The following is a 15,151-nucleotide window of genomic DNA, read 5'->3' as shown; positions in this document are numbered from 1 at the left end:
TCCACGTGACATGAAAAATATTGGTTTTTCGTGAAACGTCTTTGCAAACATATAGAACATCAAGATGTATGTGCGACATTTTTGTTGAAATTTTTAATCATTGTAATACGTTTAAGATTCATTTCAAAAATTAGGAGCATATGCTCCTGTGTGCAAAAAGGCCTTGTCGGTTTTCGCCCTGAATCGATACAAAGTTAAGAAGAAAACCTCTTACAGTGCAAATAAAATTAAAGCATAAACTATAGGAGTAGCCACACCCTGAAGAATCACCCAACAAAAGTTACTAAACGTGTCACCGCGCATTCTTGTGAAACCCTTGGACACCTTGCCCAACATCCACCAACACTGGTGGAAAAAGGGCCTTTGGTCGCGGTTCGCAACTGCCATTAGTCGCGGTTGCGCAACCGCGACCAAAGTAGCGCGACTAAAGGCCCCCCCTTTAGTCGCGGTTGCTTACGAACCGCGACTAAAGGCCCGTCCACGTGGGCGCCAGGCGGCCGTCGGGGCGGAGGCCCTTTAGTCACGGTTTTTCTGGCCGACCGCGACTAAAGGCCGCCGCAGGTTTAGGGTTTTAGGCCCCCCCTAAACCTGCCCCCCCCCTAAACCTGTTTTCTGTTTAATTTGTATTGTTTTATTTCTTTTGTGCTTTATTGTAATTTTGAAGGAGTTTCACATATTCTACGGTACTACATACATGCATGCATATGAATGTACAATTTCAAACAAATTTGAAATTAGAACCAAAAAGAATTCAAGAGGAATATACAATATATATTCAATATCATCGGATGACCATATACAAGTTTGAACAAGTTTCCATACATAATTTAATGCATGTATAGTTATACGTTCTCTACGTAGTGTTGTCCTGTAGGATCGATGACTTCCCTCGCGAACCATCCAGCTAGTTCCTCCTGAAGTGGTCGGAAGCGAGCTTCTGGACTAAGCGTCTTCCGGAGGTTATTCCTCTTGATGTTGATCTCAGACGACGGGTCCCGCTCATTGGTGTATCTCCGGATCCTCTCACAAACATAGTATCCACATAGATTGGTCCCCGGTGGCTGAATATCCCCGGTCGTCCGCACTTCCCTTTTAAAATGTAGCTCTTTTTTGAATTCACCGACCTTTTCATCTACGAACCGTCTCCAAACCCTACGAGGCAAAGAAAATTAAATGAACAAGAGAGTTATTAATTAGTTACCTGATATTAGGAAATGATGAACGAAATAGGCCGATCGATATAGAGCGCAAATGAATGAAAACAATTACTTTTGCATCATTTTTCTCATGTCGGCCCAAAGCGCCGCATCCATATTCGGAGAGTCGTGGACGAGAACCGTGTAGGTGTGAAATTGAATTACCATCGGAATCCAGTGGAACCTGCGGACACGATACATGCACAGTCATGCATATATAACTCATCGATTGGCCACATACCATGCATGGAGTAAACAAAAGAGAATGTGCTCAAGACAGAAACACTCACTCAAAATGGTAAGGACATAGAATATCACTTTTGAGTTCCTGTTTTCTAAGAAACCGCCACAGGTCTTCCTCCACGTCGGCGGGGTGGTGTTCTAACACATATGAATTAACGATGTGTGGGTCAATGAACCCAACATCATGGATGTTCCTTATTTGCATTTCCCGCTTCTTCATTCCGCATAATAGCGTACACAACAAGATAGTTAGGACAATATATAGTGCAGGCAATGAACGAGATGGGGTAGAAATTAATAAATCACTTACGAACGTAGCAACCGATGATAGATTTGTCGAGGTCGCGCAGATTGAACAGTCTGGAACAATTCACTCCGATGAATTGTTATATAGTAATGTTTGAAGTGATGCTCATGTCTAACTTCCGCATAAATATAGTCTTTGGCGTTTTTAAGTTTTATGTAACCCTTGTACCAATTTAGCGGACCTTTCATTTGTCGAGGTAGATCCTCTTCCTGCGCGAGGCTCGACGAGAGGGTCATTCTTCACATATATAAATACTACGTCCTTCATTGGCGCCTCATCAAGGCCTAACGAGTGCACGAAGAGTGATACCTAAGGTGGCCGCTTGTTCTCTCGGCACTCGTTACGGTCAATCCATGTGCTGCCGCAGCTGCTATGATATCGGGGGCATCCGGACCGGCGGCTTGCACTATGAGCGGGGCGATCGATTGTTTACTTTGTTCCCCGAGCTGGGCAACTTCTTTCCCCCTTTCTAATTTTTTCTCGGCCTCCTCCAAGGCTTTCTTCTCCTCGCTTCTCCGCCAACTCTTGGTTCCTCTTGAACGCGAGTGCTTTCCTACGAAGTTCACGTGCATAGTCGTCGGGCAGATTCTTTGCGGCTTGGGACGGTGTGTTCAAAAATGACTTAGCCCACTTCTTTTGCTCATCAGAAAATACTGGCTTGGGCTCGCCCTCTATTTTCTTCTTGCAGCTCGCCTTCCATTTCTCTAAATATAGCAGCCGCGCCCTCCTCGACTTCCTCGGCACTACATTCCCAAGGCCTCGTGGGGAGAGGCTTCAGTGATACCTCCGGTACCTTTGTTTTCTTAGGTACGTAAGGGTCCGAGTTAATAATCCAGAACTCGTCGCTTCGCTTCTTCGCCGGAGGTGGATTGGGGGCGGCGTTCGCTACCCGCCGGGGCGGACTAGGGGGCGGCGGCTGCTTACCCGCCGGAGGTGAATTGGGGGGCGGCGTCGGCCCTCGTGAAGGAGGTGTAGGTGAAGCACCACCACCACCACCGCGACTAAAGGCCTTTTTCGAATTCATTTCTAAATCTGAAAAATAAAACTAATTCATTTCTAAATGTGAAAAATACAAATAATATATGAAAAAAATCAGAAAAATAAAACTAATTCATTTCAAAATTTTAAAAATACAAATAATACATCAAAAAATTCAGAAAAATAAAACTAATTCATTTCAAAATTTTAAAAATACAAATAATATATAAAAAAATAAAGAAAAATAAAACTAATTCATTTCAAATTCTTAAAAATACAAATAATACATCAAAAAATTCAGAAAAATAAAACTAATTCATTTCAAAATTTTAAAAATACAAATAATACATCAAAAAATTCATAAAAATAAAACTAATTCATTTCAAATTCTTAAAAATACAAATAATACATCAAAAAATTCAGAAAAATAAAACTAATTCATTTCAAATTCTTAAAAATACAAATAATATATCAAAAAATTCAAAAAAATAAAAAAAATAAAAATAATTCATTTCAAAATCTTAAAAATACAAATAATATATCATCACTCTTCCCGCCCCCCTCTTCCCGCCCTGTCTTCCCGCCTCTTTCTTCCCGCCAATTTCTTCCCGCCTCTTTCTTCCCGCCTCTTTCTTCCCGTCACTTTCTTCCCGCCTCCTGTCTTCCCGCTCCCATTTTTCCCGCCATTTCTCACTACATATATGTTGCCCGGCTTGGCCGACATTATCACATCTCTACAATCTCTCATCACTCTCTCATGGCTTCCACCGCACCCACTCTAACCTACCGGCGAGTGGAGGAGCTTTGCGCCTCGAACTACCCTTGCCCACCGGGCTACCGCGTCCCCGCCGGGCTGGAGCCTAGCGCCGGCGGCGTGCCGGTCCCTTCCATCCCTCGAGTGCTGCGCGCCGGGCGGCCATCACGAACCACTACTACCTCGACCTCACGCCGGAGCAGCGGATGAATCCCGGCTGGCATCCCGATAACCAGCATACTTGGGACGCCTTCTTCATCAATCGGCGTGAGAGGGCGCTCGCCAGGTATGAGGAGGACGGTCTGCCTCCTGGGAACTTCCACGAGGCTGGCCGTCGGCTATGGTGGTACGGCCGGACTCTGCAGAGCGTCATGGACTACATCACGGCCGACGATATCCCCCGCCTGCGCTACCCTCAGTTCGAGCCACGAGCGCCGCCCGACGACAGCGATGACAGCAGCGACGACGACGGTGGCAACCTAGAAGGCGACGACTACCAGTACAACGGCGGCGACTATGAAGACTACGAGTATGCATATTATACGCCTAGGCAGGAGTATGACTAAATCACTCCAAATTTCATGTATCATCAGTGCTATCTCGAATCAATCAAATCATTCGAAAATGGACACCGGAACACATCACGGATAATATAATTCACATGATCCATTCAACAAAGTTTGGTACAATAAATTATTACACATCATTTCTTCCCTTGTGTCCCTGCTTGCTTACGATTGGGCCGTATCCATGGAGCATCCTCATCATTTAACTTAATGCTTGGGTCGGTGTTCACTTTGAAGGGCGGAATTTCACCAAACATATTATAATCTTCTGACATGTCTGTCTTGTCCTCCACTCCCACGATGTTTCTTTTCCTTGAAAGAACAATGTGGCGCTTTGGATCATCGCATGATGTACTGATCGTTTTCTTATCTTTCCGTTTCCTCGGTTTGCTACTCATGTCCTTCACATAGAAAACCTGAGCGACATCTTTCGCTAGGACAAATGGTTCGTCAAGGTAACCAAGATTGTTGAAATCCACCATTGTCATTCCGTATTGCTGGTCCACCTTTACCCCACCTCCTGTTAGCTTGAACCATTTGCACCGGAACAAAGGGACCCTAAAGGAGGGTCCATAGTCAAGTTCCCATATCTCCTCTATGTAACCATAATATGTGACCTTTTGCCCATTCTCGGTTGCTGCATCAAAGCGGACACCACTGTTTTGGTTGGTGCTCTTTTTATCTTGGGCGATCGTGTAAAATGTATTCTCATTTATCTCGTACCCTTGGAAAGTCGTTATAGTCGAAGATGGTGTCTTGGCCAACATGCATGTACAGCTGATCTACAACATGTTCGTCACTCATTAAATGTTTTCTCAACCAACTGCCGAAAGTCTCCATGTGGGCCTTCCTAATCCAGGATTCAGGCTTCCCAGGGTTGTCCGAGCGTAAAATATTCTTGTGTTTCTCAAAGTACGGAGCCACCAAGCTGGAATTGGTCAGAAGCTGTGTGGTGTGCTTCGGTCGAGAGAATGGCCGTCCATACATATCGTTGATTTCCTTCCGATCGTGCCTTTTCCACTTAGTCTCCCCTCGTGCCGCGATCGAGGAAGACCAATCGGCTTAAGGTCGGGAACAAAGTCAACACAAAACTCAATTACCTCCTCATTTCCATAGCCCTTGGCGATGCTTCCTTCTGGCCTAGCACGGTTACGAACATATTTCTTTAATATTCCCATGAACCTCTCGAAGGGGAACATATTGTGTAGAAATACGGGACCGAGAATGGAAATCTCATCGACTAGGTGAACCGGGAGGTGCGTCATAATATTGAAGAAGGATGGTGGGAACACCAACTCGAAGCCGACAAGACATTGGATCACATCGTTCTGTAACCTTGGTAGAACTTCTGGATTGATTACCTTCGAGAGATTGCATTGAGGAATGCACATAGCTTCACAATGGCTACTCGAACATTTTTCGACGGAGCCCCCTCAAAGCAATCGGAAGCAATTGCGTCATAATCACGTGGCGGTCGTGAGACTTCGGGTTTTGGAACTTTTTCTCCGCCATGTTTATTATTCCCTTTATATTGGACGAGAATCCTGACGGGACCTTCATACTGCTCAGGCATTCAAAAAAGATGACCTTCTCTTCTTTGGTCAGAGCGTAGCTGGCACGACCTTGAAACCGTTCCGGATGCCGGTCATCAGGGTCTTTCAAAATTTGCTGGTCCTGCCGTGCTACCTTTGTATCATTTGACTTCCCATACACGCCCAAGATGCTTAGGAGGTTCACGCAAATATTCTTCGTAACGTGCATCACGTCGATTGCAGAGCGGACTTCTAGGACTTTCCAATATTCTAGCTCCCAGAATATAGATTTCTTCTTCCACATGGCTGCGTGCCCGTCGGCTCCCTTCGGAACCGATTGTCCGCCAGGACCCTTTCCAAAGATGACTTTCAAATCCTTGACCATATCAAATACCTCGGCACCGGTGTGTTCCGCTGAGCTTCGGCCGGTGATCCGCCTTGCCGTTGTAATGCTTGCCTTTCTTTCTTATCGCATGACCTTTCGAAGAAATCGACGATGCCCAAGGTACACGTTCTTCTTACAATTTGGCAAATGTACACTTTCGGTCTCATGTAAGCGATGCGTGCATGCATTGTATCCCTTATTTGACGGTCCCGAAAGGTTACTAAGAGCAGGCCAATCGTTGATGGTTACGAAAAGCAACGCTCGTAGGTCAAATTCCTCTTCTTTGTGCTCATCCCACACACGGACACCGAGTCTGCCCCACAGTCTGTAAAAGTTCATCAACTAATGGCCTTAGGTACACATCGATGTCGTTGCCGGGTTGCTTCGGACCTTGGATGAGCAACGGCATCATAATGAACTTCCGCTTCATGCACAACCAAGGAGGAAGGTTGTAGATGCATAGAGTCACGGGCCAGGTGCTATGGCTGGAGCTACGCTCGCCAAAAGGATTCATGCCATCCGTACTTAGACCAAATCTTATGTTCCTTGCGTCGGCTACAAAATCTTTGAACTCTCTCGTCGATCTTTCTCCATTGCGTTCCATCCGCGGGGTGTCTCAACTCCCCGTCCGACTTACGGTCCTCTTTGTGCCATCGCAACAACTTGGCATGCTCTTTGTTCTCGAACGGACGTTTCAACCGTGGTATTATAGGAGCATACCACATCACCTTGGTGGGAACCCTCTTCCCGGGTTTCGGCCCTCAACATCGTCACCGGGGTCATCGCCTCTGATCTTATAACGCAATGCGGTGCATACCGAGCATTCATTCAAATTCTCGTATTCACCGCGGTAGAGGATGCGATCGTTGATGCATGCATGTATCTTCGAGAACCTCTAAACCTAGAGGGCGAGACAACCTTCTTTGCTTCGTACGTCCGGCGGGCAACTCGTTATTCTTTGGAAACATATTCTTCAACATTTTCAGCAAGTTTTCAAATGCTGAGTCAGCTACACACTGTCCGTGCCTTCCATTTCAGCAAATCCAGTGTGCAGCCCAGCTTTTTCAGACCATCATCGCATCCGAGGTACAGCGCCTTCCTGTGATCCTCTAACATGCGATCCAAATTCTCCCTCTCCTTTTCAGTTTCGCAGCGTCTCCGTGCATCAGCAATGGTCCGACCAAGATCATCAACGGGATCATCACGTGCCTCTTCTTCACCTTCCCCTTCACCTTCCCCTTCGACTTCAGCATCCTCCATGAAAGTATCACCGAAATGAGCAAGATAGCTTTCATCGATGAAATCATCCCCTTCTTCATCTTCTTCCATTATAACCCCTCTTTCTCCATGCTTGGTCCAACAATTATAGCTTGGCATGAAACCGTGCCGAAGCAGGTGCATGTGAACATCTCTTGAGGAAGAGTAACCCTTCGATTCTTACGGTTAACACATGGACGGATAACAAAACCCCCTGCTTGTTCGCATTAGCCACTACGAGGAAATCTTTCAAACCCGTACTGAACTCGCCGGAGAGTCGGTTACCGTACATCCATTGCCGATTCATCTGCATTATTATAATATAAAATATATAATTAACCATCATGCATTTGTTAAACTAACTAGCTACAAACAATATAAATTAAACAATGAACTACACACACGCATATTTTATCAATGACACATCAAAGGTTCAAGTTGCTAACCGCGATCGAGGAGGAAAAAATAAATGAGAAAGCTCAAGTGTGGCTCCAACACTTCATATCATGTTTGTTTCATGCTCTTGGGGCATTTCATCAAACACCTTATGTGCATAAGAGGAACCAAAAGCAAACCTAACACTCACTTGTGAAGTTTGTGAAGAGAATGGCTCCAAATGGCTAAGTGTTGGCTGCTTGGATGGGTATATATAGGGGAGGGGATTTAGTCCCGGTTGGCCCGGCCAACCGCGACTAAAGGCCTTCGGGCACCTTAGTCGCGGTTGGCCCGGCCAACCGCAACTAAAGCCCCCACGTGCACCCGGCTGGCCACCGTGCGCCACAGGCCCGAGCCTTTGGTCGCGGTTCGCCACACGAACCGCGACTAAAGACCACATTAGTCGCGGTTCCTATAGCTTCGCGACTAATGGGGCTTCCCGGAAGGCTGTTTTTCTACCAGTGCAAATTGTCATAATCGTCTTTAATGTATTTTACAAAATTGCTATGCAGAGTTTGTGGGGTTTTGTGGTTGTATTTTGAAAATGTAGCCACAGTTATGATGGTTTTTCATAATATTCTCTAATAGATGTACCACCTTTCTTACTGCAAAGACGTTGGTTTCCTTCTGTGGCCTAGGGTAGAAACTGGAACTCCGAGAAAATTGCTATCGAGACAGGACGGCGTGGCCATCAATCAAGAGGGAGCACAGAGACAGTGGACGCCGGGACGTGTCTTCTCACATCAACAGTGTAGGACGGGAAGTAGGGGTGGGCATAAAAAAGCGAACACCGAATACCAAAACTGAATTCACCGAAATCGAATTCAGCGAAACCGAATTGGTCGAGACTAATTTCGGTGCGTAAGTGTGATAAACCAATTTATCAATTAGTAAGTTCGGTTTTAACACTCGGTTAACCGACAAAACCAAAGTAACCGAAGATACAAACTTCTCTGCTTTCCCTCGAGGGCTAAGTGCAGTGCCTTCGTTTGTGATGAAGCAAACCTCTTACAAAGCAGATTAAAGTAGGGCTGTAGTATTCTCTAATCCTATGATTTAAACACCTCTCTTAGTGCAAAGACACTGGTTTCCTCCGGGCCTGGGGAAGAAAACGGAACACAACGAAAATTGCAATCGGAGACGTGGCCATCAATCAAGAGAGGGCGGCGCGTAGACAGACGCCGGCCGGGACCTGACTTCTCACGGCAACGATGGAGGACGTACAGGCGTACAGCCTCTTGGATAATTAAACAGGGTATGCACTTGATGGTTTCGAATCGGAGTGTATTATCGGATAGTGTTTTTTTTTTTGCGGGGATCGGATAGTGTTATTAACCGCGGCTTGGTTCAAGTCCGACTCGGAGACAGTGCCTCGCGTCTTCACCGTCGTTAAATAAACCATGACCCCTTTGCTTGCGTGATTGCTTCGGTGCTGAACACTACCTAGGCGAAATCAAGGAAACAATTACTAGCGATGATCTACCGGCGCCTGCTTCTCCTGTGAACAATACACGTACGTGGAAAGAATCGTTGTACGGAATCAACTACTAGCAAGACAGAACGATGAGCTTCCAGGATCTGGAGGCGGGCGCCCTGCGGCGGCCGCCGCTGCAGCTGCCGCAGGTGGTCACGCACGCCGTGTTCCAGATCAACACCAAGGTGGCGGCGCTGCGGCACCTGGGCGACGCGCTCGGGACGCCCAAGGACACGCCCGCCCTCCGTAGCCGCCTCCGCGTGACGCGAGCGGAGGCCGCCCGACTGGCCAAAATCACGTCGCGGAAGCTTAACCAAACCGCCGACGACAGTGCCGGCGCCACCGAAAGGATAGCCCCCGACTCCAAGTTGAAGCTGGCCACGGATTTCCAGGCGGCCCTCAGGGATTTCAAGGAAGTTCTGCACCGCATCGTTGAAGCCGAGCGGCCTATAATCTCTGCTCACGCCACCGCCGCTGCATTGACCGTGGATACACAGCAGCAGCTTCTGGCAACTGGAATGGAAGACCATGAAGCCATCCTCATCGAGAGGGAACTGGGGATACTGGAGGCACAGCACGCGATCACCGATATCGACGACATGCTGAGAAATCTAGCGACGCTGGTGGACGAACAGGACGGCAGCGTCGACCACGTCATGTGTGACATCGAGAAGATCGCGGCGGAACAAGAGATCTCGGGGATGGTGGAGACTCCGGCGACGAGATCGTCAGAAAGATGCTTGATGGCGTTTGTCCTTGGTCTCTTCCTGTTCATCTTCGTTCTGGTATTGTATGGCATATCCTTCATCAGTTCCTAATTCTGAGTTTGCGTAAAGTCGGACATTGTGTGAATACTAGAGTGTAAATGGGGTGCTGATACAGTTCAAATCATCGAGCGATATGCTTGATGAGCAACTCAAAACAACAAAAAAAAGATACAGTTCAAATCTTTATTGTCACCGCTATGCAAAAGGAATGTATGATTCTGACACCTTCAGACTAACTCTGTTGTCCCAACTGTCAAAAAAGATCTGTTGATTGTCACCAGTCACCACTACGCAAAAGGAATGCATGATTTTGACACCTTCAGACTAACTCTGTCCAACTGCCAAAGAACAAAATTCTGTTGGGTCATGATCGTGAACATTTACACTTGTTCTATAAAATGGATGCATTCAATTTAATATACGGGATACAAGTTGCCGTTGTTACACAAGGAAGTTCCTGGGTGATGATTTTACCCTTGTAACTCCCACCAAGAAATGGTTGTGATCTAAAATATCTCCCTGACCTCTGCAAAACAATGGCATATTGGCCAAATATCCCTGCCACTTCTAATGTACAAAACCTGAACATACATAAAAACAGAAATCATGAATTTAGCGGACAGCATACTGGAGTATTCCTTCGTGATCAACCATTCTTACAACTTACTGACCTTTTACTGAACCATACTATCAAGCTTCTGTCTGTACTGCGCCAAGTTCTGCATATGAGAAACAAGTTTCAAAACCAACTTATAGAAATAGAAATACTAGATAGACAAACAAGGAAAAACAGGAAACTAGAAGGCGTAACAATAATCAATAGCCAGCGTTAACTTAATGTCAACCCGCAATTACTACAAGAAAATATTAATACAACTGAAGCTTGTATAAAGGCTAACAATGTAAGCAAGAGTGCTTGGGCAGAGCATGGAAGTTATCAGCGTCAAACATAAAGGCAGGTCTAAATACAATCAAATGCTTGTATGTGTTTCTTTCGAAATTTAAAAAATTACAATATTGTCTTTCACAACGCTTTACATTGAATACTTACTTTAAACAATTTTAAGGTCAACTTCATGTCGGGTTGAAATTGTGTACAAAAATGAACTTGAGAACATTCAGATGCAGCAATAAAGATAGTTATATTGTTGTCAATCAGTATGTTTTAACATAAACTGTGGGTTTATAAATTGTTTTATCAAAATCTTTGGGATTCGAAAATGGAAAGGACATTTACCTTAGTATAAGCATAAACGCTTGCTTCAGAAGGTCCTGCTGGACTCCCTCGTCTAATAAACTCCCCTTCCTTGAATATATAAAGCATAGGAATGCCTGTTGATAACTCAAGGCTTATTACCTGAAGAGAAGAGGGTCTCAGTTCCCACTTTCAACACAGCACAAGGAGAAACACAAATCAAAATGGAAAGTGGCAAGGAATTATATATACAAGAATAGATCACCTCCTGAGAAGTCAATTTGTCGAGATGCATTATAATTGATCGAAGTGAATTTGCATGTGCAGCAACCATCACATGCTTTCCAGCTATGAGTTGAGGAACTACCTATTAGACAGCCAATTTAAAAACGGGTTAGAGAAGAACTGGAAGAACAGGCGATAAACTAAACTTTTTTCTTGAACATGAACTAAACTTCTTTGGTCCAAGGTTAGGTGAGAACTAAAACACAGGTCTAACAACATAAATTAAATTAATAAAATAACATAACAATGCAGTATAGTTCTCAGCATAGAACTGGATACTTTTGAGCCATATATCGTATAAGTTATTTTTTCCTTTTATTCTCCATATCGTCATATAAGCAGCAAGGAGTAGAGGAACTACCTAGTAGACAGCCAATTTAAAAAAGTTTCCGCCATGTTAATAATGAATCCTTTAATTACTGCAGACATATCCTTACCTGGTCTTTGAAATAAGTGACAGCTCTGTCTGCGCACATCGCTAGGCTCTCGCCGTTTGGAGGAGGAATATCATAACTACGACGCCATTCGTGAACTTGTTCTTTACCAAACCGTTCTGCAGTTTCTTGCTTATTAAGACCTTGCAACTCACCGTACCTAGAAAGTTCCATGAGATAATATAAGAGACAAGACGGTCAACTGCTATGTGTTGTGCATTACAAGTAACTAGCAAACTGCAGAACAGGGGAGAACTCTTACATTCGTTCATTCAATTGCCAAGCTGTTATGACAGGAACAGATTGTTCCCTTGTATGTTCACTGTATATCTGACTCCAACTGTGAGGTTGTTCACTCTCCTTATGCGTGATGATTGGAACCTGGAAATACGTAAACAGGCCCCTCAACATAATTGCCCCAGACAGTGGATATAAAAGCTACATCCAGCAAAGAAAAAGATAAACAACCTTCTTTCGCCGATGCTGCATCATGGCAAGCATTGCAGTCATCTGAGAACGAATCATTGCTGACGTAAATATTACATCGATTGGTATGTTGCATATTCTCTTACCTGCCTCGATGGCCTCCTCGACACCTGTCGGTGTCAGAGGCACATCGACGCAGCCAGTAAACAGATTCTTCTCATTCCACATCGATTCACCATGCCGGATCAATATAAGGGTACTTTCGCCTAGAACCAAACAAGGATAAAAACTTTAGAGAGGTACATTTATGTCTGAAAAATGAGTTCGTTCTAATGAACATGTGAAAATTACTTGATTTCTTAGGGGTGTGGTCACCCTTGCCATTCGAGGGTAGCCGAACCGGGTCGATGACTGAAGATGTTGAGCCCGATGCACAAACCAAACCCAATTTTCGGGTTCCTGAGCAGCAATTTGCAACTGAAACCAAACCCACATTGGCCGCTCTTTTATCCATACTAGAGTTCTTGCCATTCCACCGGTGGGATTGTATAGACACTATGGTATGATGAGATGTAGCCGCAGCCATTCTAATCCATCAATTACAAAAAAAAAAACGTTAGTCATTTAGTTGAGCGCACGTGTACCAAATTTAGAGCTGAGATTGAGCAATTATAGATTTTGTTTCTGGAGGGAGCAATTCTTGAAAAAATATTTTCCCCGAACTAGATTCCTGCCATAAATCATAACCCACGCAAAGGTACCCACGGACGGTACAACCCAAACCATGGCAACGTACCCTTGCTTCCCCTGCATTTCTTTCAGAAACAACAGTACCCCCGGCCTCAAGCAAGAGTTTTGAATGCTTACATTGGGAAGAAGGAAGCAGGACCTCCAGGAAGGGGACTTCAAGAACCCAATGTGGAAGCCGCCCCGCTTTATAGGTCGGCAAAACTAAGTCCACGGAACGTCGGAGAGATCTAGAGCGGCGGGGAGCGAGAGGACCAACCGACGACGAGAGCAACAAGGAAATCGAAGGAAAGCCTGTCGCGCTCTTCACAGGGCCCCTTCTTGAGTTCTTGCGGCAGGTGTGTGGGTTTGTTTTGTTTGAATCTGTGGATCGAGGGAGGCAGTTCGTTATTTGAAGGAGGAAGAAAGGGCATTGCCGTATTGGGAGACCAGGGAGAAAATAGGTGCGAACTGGCAAAGACCGTGTTAGGGTTGGTGGAATATTAGCACGTGAACCGTGTGTCAAAAACTTAGAATCCCAATGTTGAAGAGAGTATCAAATTCTCGCAACCCAAAATGATTATGGTTACAGTAGAAAAGGCATTAGTACTCAGATTTTTTTTTTTTTCAGCATACACAGAACAGGATAGGCTTAGTTAGAGACTTAGAGCTCATACTTCTACTCGAAATAGGCTTTCGCCCCGCTATATTAATATAGCAACCACGATACAACAAGCTTGCTGAGGCCGCAGCACAACCAAACCCAAAGGAACCAACAGAGAAAAAAAGAAAAAGAAAAAGAATGCCAACACCGGCAGATCGACAAGAACGAGGACAACCCGCCACCGCTGCGTCTCCCGGAAAAGTCCTACCACACTCCTAGCACTCCGAACTACCGCGTACCAAACAACACCTTCAACAAGGAGGACGACGGTGACGTCGCTGCTGTCCGGACTAATCCTAGGGTTTCCCCCGGTCCATGGAGTGGATTGGGCGAGGGGGTACACCCGCCGCCCTCTAGGAAGGCAAGGCGGCGTCCTCGGGCGTCACCGCGACGGCGTCGGCAAAGCCAACAAGGATTTCTCCCAACCCCCAACACCACCACCCCCGTTCATCCGAAGTGCTCCGCCGAACCAACCGCCCACAAGCACGCGCCACCATGATCTTGACGTCATCCTCGCTGTCTCCCCGGTGGTCCTTGATGCAGGGCCTAGGATGAGGTGACCGAAGATGGCAGGGCCGGGGGAAGCAGCACCATAGCCAAGCGGGAGGGAACTACCTCCCCCGCAATCGCGGGAGCTGACCGGACATGGCAGCACGGGACAACCAGGCCCGCCTGCCTCGGTACACCCACGCCGCCAAGCTGCTACTAGCCGGCCATGGCGCCGCCGCCAAGCTGCTACTAGCCGGCCATGGCGCCGCCGCCACCCTGCCAACACCGCCCCAGCACCACCAGAACCCAGGAGCACCGCCGCCGGTCAGGGGGAGCTACGGCCCGCCCAGCCCAGATGGGGCCCGAACTGGCCCAGATCCGGGCGCAGCAGAAGCCGCCGCCACCACCACCCCGGCCGCGCCGTGCCGTCGCCAACGGCGCCGCCGCCGCCGCCGCAACTCCGACCACCCCAGCGCGCGGAAACCACGCCGCTGCGCCAGACCGCCACCACCTGAGTCCACCGCCGCCGTCCCGAGGCTCCCTCGCCTCCGTCAAGCAGCGGGTAAAGTCCGGCCCGCCACCGCCGGCACCGCACGGGCAAGGCCCGGCGGCTCACGCCGACGGCGGCGGCGGGGGAGAGGAGGGGAGGGGGAGCTAGGCGCGGGGTGGAGGTGCGCGCCTGGCCGCCGCAGGGGGGCGGCGCGGGTCGCGAGAGAGGAAAGGCCGAGTCCTGAAGAGTATTGATGACCCGTGTTTTGCTATCTCTTTGTCGTTCAGAGCTCATACTTCTCACATCCATTTTAGCCTTTTAGCCAAATTACTCAAAATTAAATCCTGAATAATTTCAACACAAAATGTTCATCAAATCAGAAAGATCATCCAAACCAAGGGCGAACATAGTTTAATTGCTAAAGTGGATATTGTAATTATGCAAGGCCTATTATACAAAATCATTGTGGGTAATTAAAATAGAAGACACAAGCTATAGGTTAGAGACAAGATTGCTTTATGGAGCCGGTGGCAGGGGGCTCTTGGACC

The 15,151-nt window shown here is 46.7% G+C and overlaps 1 protein-coding gene across 1 annotated transcript; it reads right to left on the bottom strand.

Annotated features, from left to right (window-relative positions):
• Window positions 1-10,381: 10,381 nt before the first annotated feature.
• On the bottom strand, window positions 10,382-12,820 carry LOC124672327 (2,3-bisphosphoglycerate-dependent phosphoglycerate mutase 1-like). Its single transcript, XM_047208577.1, has 8 exons — window positions 12,586-12,820; window positions 12,277-12,500; window positions 12,071-12,189; window positions 11,812-11,968; window positions 11,355-11,456; window positions 11,132-11,251; window positions 10,566-10,613; window positions 10,382-10,475 (listed from the first exon to the last, which is right to left on the bottom strand). Exons 1-7 carry the CDS (start codon window positions 12,818-12,820, stop codon window positions 10,569-10,571), a joined length of 1,002 nt encoding a protein of 333 aa, XP_047064533.1. The 3' UTR covers window positions 10,382-10,475; window positions 10,566-10,568.
• Between the last annotated feature and the right edge of the window lie 2,331 nt (window positions 12,821-15,151).

Source organism: Lolium rigidum, chromosome 1 (assembly GCF_022539505.1).
Source record: "Lolium rigidum isolate FL_2022 chromosome 1, APGP_CSIRO_Lrig_0.1, whole genome shotgun sequence".
Classification (NCBI taxonomy): domain Eukaryota; kingdom Viridiplantae; phylum Streptophyta; class Magnoliopsida; order Poales; family Poaceae; genus Lolium; species Lolium rigidum.
Note: the sequence above shows the minus strand (reverse complement) of the source record. Positions and strands in the feature narration are given on the sequence as shown.

What these genes read in the sequence shown, in the direction of transcription:
- LOC124672327 (XM_047208577.1), bottom strand. Translation starts at nt 12,820, where the DNA reads ATGGCTGCGGCTACATCTCATCATACCATAGTGTCTATACAATCCCAC. An exon ending in TGCAGCATCGGCGAAAGAAG is followed by an intron (nt 12,190 to 12,276) that starts GTTGTTTATCTT and finishes ACGTATTTCCAG; the next exon opens with GTTCCAATCATCACGCATAA. An exon ending in TGGCAATTGAATGAACGAAT is followed by an intron (nt 11,969 to 12,070) that starts GTAAGAGTTCTC and finishes GGAACTTTCTAG; the next exon opens with GTACGGTGAGTTGCAAGGTC.